The 6770-nt window shown below is 30.8% G+C and overlaps 1 protein-coding gene across 2 annotated transcripts in view; it reads left to right on the top strand.

The window, feature by feature from the left end:
* LOC107571363 (rap guanine nucleotide exchange factor 5-like) overlaps nt 1–6770 on the top strand; it is a 75990-nt gene that overhangs the window by 67073 nt on the left and 2147 nt on the right. For both annotated transcript variants that reach the window (XM_016257683.1, XM_016257684.1), the window contains exons 21-25: nt 3317–3407; nt 4056–4106; nt 4224–4311; nt 5113–5177; nt 6019–6073. In XM_016257683.1, coding sequence (XP_016113169.1) covers nt 3317–3407; nt 4056–4106; nt 4224–4311; nt 5113–5177; nt 6019–6073 — 350 coding nt within the window. The remainder of the gene's footprint in view (nt 1–3316; nt 3408–4055; nt 4107–4223; nt 4312–5112; nt 5178–6018; nt 6074–6770) is intronic.

Here is a 6770-nt window from a genome sequence, read left to right on the forward strand (position 1 = left end):
CAGCAGCTCTTCTTCTTGGTTTTCTCTGATGCACTAACTCTGCAGCAGCTCTTCTTCTCGGTTTTTTCTGATGCACTATCTCCGCAGCAGCTCTTCTTCTTGGTTTTCTCTGATGCACTAACTCTGCAGCAGCTCTTCTTCTTGGTTTTCTCTGATGCACTAACTCTGCAGCAGCTCTTCTTCTCGGTTTTCTCTGATGCACTAACTCTGCAGCAGCTCTTCTTCTCGGTTTTCTCTGATGCACTAACTCTGCAGCAGCTCTTCTTCTCGGTTTTCTCTGATGCACTAACTCTGCAGCAGCTCTTCTTCTCGGTTTTCTCTGATGCACTAACTCTGCAGCAGCTCTTCTTCTTGGTTTTCTCTGATGCACTAACTCTGCAGCAGCTCTTCTTCTTGGTTTTCTCTGATGCATTAACTCCGCAGCAGCACTTCTTCTACGTCGTCTCGTCTGATGCACTCACTCAACCAAGCGTTCTAACCACAACCTCGCCCCTCCCCACCCCCCAACCATTCCAATTTCTGTAGGCGGGAATTCTTTGTAATGACATTCTAATGAGCTGCTTTGTGATGTCACAAAGCCCGGAAAACAACGCTGTAGTCCAAACGAGCCGTTCGTTGTAGTTCTTGAAAAGGGATTTAAAAAAAAAAAGAGTGGACTTTGAGATTTGTGACTTTCTAGATCTTTTTAATGCCCAAACATACACACTACACACTGACTAAAATTAAAAAAGTTAAAAAGCATAATAGGACCCCTTTAATGAAATAATATTAATATATAAAGAATAAAAAATATTTTTAGAAAATACATTAAAACATTTTTATTTTATTATTTAGCTTTTTATTATTAAATGATAATGCATTTCATGAAGCATATTGATTGTTTTTGTTAATAAAATAATTAGTGCTGTCAAATGATTAATCGCATCCAAAATAAAAGTTTTTGTTTACATAATATATGTGTGTGTACTGTGTATATTTATTATGTATACAGTGGGTATGGAAAGTATTCAGACCCCCTTCAATTTTTCACTCTTTGTTATATTGCAGCCATTTGCTAAAATCATTTAAGTAATTTTTTTTCCTCATTAATGTACTTTTATTTTGGATGCGATTAATCGCGATTAATCATTTGACAGCACTAAAAATAATATATATCTTTTATTATTTTAGTTTGTAGTTTATTATTAAAACATAATACTGCTTTTTATGACAGATACTGATCATTCATGTTTTATAAAAAAAAAAGATGTATTAAAATATTACATATTTTATCTTTATTGTTTTATTAAATGTATTAATTGTATTATTATTTCATTGTTACAATATAATATTTTTTTATGACAGATATGACTTATTCTTAGGTCTAATACAATAAAGTGTTAAATACAGACTCTTTCACAGATATAAAGAAAAAAACAACTGGAATATTTTATATATTAATTGCAATATATTAAAATATTATTTTCTATTATTTTAGTTTTTATTTATTATTACATTTTAGTAATGCATTTTATGTCAGATACGTATTGTTTTTGTTTAGTACAATAATACTGATATATTAAAAATATTAAATATTTTATAATTTTAGTTTATTATTAAAACATATTACTATTTGACATAGTGGTTATTCATATATGTTTAATACAACAATATTGAAATATTAATTTATTTTAGTTTATATTTTATTATATACAATAAAACTGCTTTCATGACAGATACTGTTTATTTACGTTTAATACAGTAACAATAATATATTATTGTTAAATACATTTTTTATTTATTTAGTCATTTAACAGACACTTTTATCCAAAGCGACTTACAAATGAGGACAACAGAAGCAACCAGTTGCAGTATTAAAACAATTAAAAACAGATCCAAAACTAAAAGCTAAAACTTTATAAATACTACCTATACACATTTTAAAAATAAAGAAATTAAATAAAAATGACAAATGCATACAACAAAATTTCAAAACATAACATTTAAATAGAAAACAAACAAATAAAGCTAAAAACTATTAAAAATATTAAAGAACAAAAAGTATGAGTATAATAATGTTTCTAACATAACACTAAGCCAAACACCAAAACACAACTACATGTGTGTATGTACCAGCCACGCACATATACATATATATATATATATATACATACACATTTATAAATTCAATATATATATATATATTATTTCATTTCCATTTAGTTTGTTGAAGTATTAAAATAACTCAAATGAAATAAAACTAAAACTTAATAAAAGACTGATACAGACAATAAATTCAGACATAATTTAACTAAAATTTAAATAAATAACAAATACAAATAATACAAATCAAACGACAGTAGTTTATCATTAATCCTAAAAAATAACACACATGCTAAAAAACAACAACTTCCTTACAAATAGTAAGAAATGGTTATAAAAACTGAAGTGAAACAAGTAATAGGAAAGAGCAGAAATAAAAAGCGATAATTATCCTTTGCCGGTGTCCGGCCCGGTGGAGTCGCACGGTAGAGTCGATGGTCTTTACACTCTTCGGTCTTCACACGAGGAGGCCGTCACGCGACCGCTGTCGCGGTAAACTAAGCTTTTTTATACCCGTCTAACAAAATACTACATTAATTCAGCTGGACACACTTTCCTTATTTTCTCCACAACAAATGGCCAAGCAAGCGCAGACACTTGCAAGATACGCGATACAGAATGAGACCAAACGCGATATCAGCACGTCTCCACACAGTAAACAAAACAAGCCTTTCCTTGCAACGACAACTGCACTAAACACTAATGAGACAAGTAAACACACTTACATATAATTATTATATAATTATTAAATTATATAATTATATAAATATTTGTCATTATTTATTAAATTGTAATAATAGAATAATTTATATTATTATTATTGTAGTGGTTATTTTTGCGAAGTAGTTTTGCAGTCTGAATGGTTGTAAATGAATTTTGAAGACTGTCTATGGTTTCTAATTGTACTAATTGTTTCTCACTGGAGACTGAATGGCTGTTATTTAAAAACTGCTCTTTAGAGACTCAGTGAATGAGGAGGTGTTTGAGTATTTAGCACAGATTTAACTTCACAGACTTCCAGCAAAGGGACTGTAGGCGTCCCGTCTGAGATGATCTGAGCAGACTGTGTGTTTAATATCTGCTCATGATGATTTACTCTGTGTGTGTGTGTGTGTGTGTGTGTGTGTCTGTCTGTGTGTGTGTGTGTGTGTGTGTGTGTCTGTGTGTGTGTGTGTGTGTGTTTGTGTGTGTGTGTGTGTGTGTGTGTGTGTGTGTGTGTGTGTGTGTGTTTCAGCTGTAAAGCGCATAGGAACCTCAACTCCTCGTTTGCCATCATCATGGGCTTAAACACAGCCGCTGTCAGCCGCCTCAACCAGACCTGGGAGGTAAAACCGCTCTACTTGCTCTATAACCTCTGTTAAAGGGATAGTTCCCCCAAAAATGAAAAGTTGATGTTTATCTGCTTACCCCCAGGTCATCCAAGATGTAGGTGACTTTGTTTCATCAGTAGAACACAAGCAAAGATTTTTAACTCAAACCGTTGCAGTCTGTCAGTCATATAATGGAGGTGGATGGGAATCATGACTTTGAGAGTCAAAAAAAACATACACGAACAAAACCAAATTAAACCCTGCGGCTCGTGACGATACATTGATGTGTAAAGACACAAAATGATCGGTCTGTGCAAGAAACTGAACAATATTTATATGTTTTTTTTACCTCTGATTCACTGCAATGTCTGAACTGAACTGAGCGTGTTCTCAACAGCTGGTGCGTGACGCGTCTTCGTCGTCTTGCTTTACAGCGGATCACAGACTTATAAGTGCATTACTGCCACCTATCTCTCAAATGGACCATTGACACTCCTAATTGAGATTGTAGATAGAGTGTCACTGGTCCATTTGAGAGATAGGTGGCAGTAATGCACTTATAAGTCTGCTATCCAACATCATTTTTGGGTGAACTATCCCTTTAACCAGCTCTGATGCAGCCAGTTGAACAGCAGATGCTCAGTTTCTGTCTTGTTCCTGCAGAAAGTTCCTGGAAAGTTCAAGAAGCTTTTCTCTGAGCTGGAGCTGTTGACTGTAAGCTAAACCCTGTCTGTAAAGATAACATAAAACAGCGTACTAATACAAATAGAGTTGATTCTGCTTTCATGTCACATCAGTAACATAAAGAGATTGATCTGCTTTCTTCCTCAGGATCCATCCATGAATCACAAAGCCTACAGAGACGCTTTCAAGAAAACGAAGCCGCCCAAAATCCCCTTCATGCCTCTGCTGCTCAAAGGTAAATACTTTTTTAATTTTTTATGAACATTTTTAATTACAGCTTTTATGACCGTTACTGATTAATAACATGTTTATTAACTAAAATATTGTATATTTATTTTTAGTTTACATTTTACTAGTAAAATACAAAAATACTGCTTTTTATGATAGAAACCAATTATTCTTCTGTTTATTAAAATTATATTGATATATTAAAAAAGCATTACTACTTTAGTTTATATTTATTAAAACTATAACATTTTATTATTTTAGTTTGTTTTATATTAAAATATAAAATGATTGTTTTATGACATACTGATTATTCCTATGTTTAAAATAATATTGTTATATTAAAAATATAAAATATTGCTTTTTTCATTTCATTTTTTATGACTGTTTTTTATAACCGATATGTGCTATTCTTATGTTTAATAAAATGATATTGTATATTAAAAATATTTAATTATAATTTTATTGTAATTTATTAAAAAATACTGGTATATTAAAATATTTTATTTTTATTATTTTAGTTTATATTTATGAAAATGAAATTAATACAAAAAATATAGTTGTTTAGTTGTTTTGTCAGATACAGATTTTTTAATAAAATTATATATAATTTTGTTATTATGTATATAATAACAAAATGTATATATATATATATATTTACATTTTGTTATATACTCATAGTCTTTTTTTATGACATTATTTTTTGTTTAATAAAATATTTACATATTAGAAATATATGTGACCCTGGAGCACAAAACCTCATAAGGGTCAATTTTTTAAAATTTATGTTTATACCTGTGCTGGTTTTCAGATATCACCTTCATCCACGAGGGGAACAAAACATTTCAGGATAATCTGGTGAATTTCGAGAAGCTGGTGAGTGTTGTGTGTGTGAGTGATTGACAGCTGTCACTCATCACTCGTCAGCTCATCAGTGTTACTGACGCTTGTCTCTGTTCTCAGCACATGATCGCCGATACGGTCCGACTCATTCGCCACTAAGGGTCAATTTTTTTAAATTTATGTTTATACATCATATGAAAGCTGAATAAATAATATTTCCATTAATGTATGGTTTGTTAGGATTGAACAATATTTGGCTGAGATACAACTATTTGAAAATCTGGAATCTGAGGGTGCAAAAAAAATCTAAATATTGAGAAAATCATCTTTAAAGTTGTCCAAATGAAGTTCTTAGCAATGCATATTACTAATCAAACATTAAGTTTTGATATATTTACGGTAGGAAATTTACTAAATATCTTCATGGAACATGATCTTTACTTAATATCCTAATGATTTTTGGCATAAAAATGTGACCCATACAATGTATTGTTGGCTATTGCTACAAATATACCCCAGCGACTTAACACTGCTTTTGTGCTCCAGAGTCACATATCTAATATTTGTTATTATTTTAGTTGACATTTTATTATTCAATTGTAATATTACAATGTTTTATATTACATATTGCGTATAGGTAAAGACCCACACAGATGCTTTAACTGTATAGCCAGTGATTAGTTAGTTGGTGTAGTAATGCTGTGATCTGTGCTGGTTTTCAGATATCACCTTCATCCACGAGGGGAACAAAACATTTCAGGATAATCTGGTGAATTTCGAGAAGCTGGTGAGTGTTGTGTGTGTGAGTGATTGACAGCTGTCACTCATCACTCGTCAGCTCATCAGTGTTACTGACGCTTGTCTCTGTTCTCAGCACATGATCGCCGATACGGTCCGACTCATTCGCCACTGCCAGACGGATCAGACAGGTCAGACGCTCCAATCACACGCTCATAAACACACCTCGTCATTCTTTTGACCAAAATCGAAATAAAGTTTGGTTTATTCTGAGCAGAAATCGTATTTTTGTGCAGAGGCTTCTGGGTACAGAATCGAACTCTCTTGGTGTAATTCTTAGTAATTATGAAAATTCTTTATGAAAAAATGGATGTTTGGTTAAAAATGCAAAAATATAATAAATCATATTATGATATTATAATGTATTTTTTATACCATATACTAAGCATTAGTGCTGTCAAACGATTAATCACGATTAATTGCATGCAAAATAAAAGTTTTTGTTTACATAATATATATGTGTGTGTACTGTGTTTATTTATTATGTATATATAAATACAAACACATGCAAGAAAATATGTTATGTTTATATATTTTATATAATATAAAATATAAGAATATAAATGTATATACATGTAAATATTTTCAAAATATATCCATGCATGTGTGTTTGTATTTATATACACATAATAAATAAACACAGTACACACACATATATTATGTGAACAAAAACGTTTGACAGCACTACTAAATATACTATACTACCCATTTATATACATATACTAAATATTTTTTGTTAATTTATTATTTTGTATATCATAATCAGTCTGATTATATTATTTAAAAAAAAAAAAATATATATATATATATATATAATTTTTAGTATAT

Source organism: Sinocyclocheilus grahami, unplaced genomic scaffold, assembly GCF_001515645.1.
Source record: "Sinocyclocheilus grahami isolate Dianchi unplaced genomic scaffold, SAMN03320097.WGS_v1.1 scaffold1585.1, whole genome shotgun sequence".
NCBI lineage: Eukaryota > Metazoa > Chordata > Actinopteri > Cypriniformes > Cyprinidae > Sinocyclocheilus > Sinocyclocheilus grahami.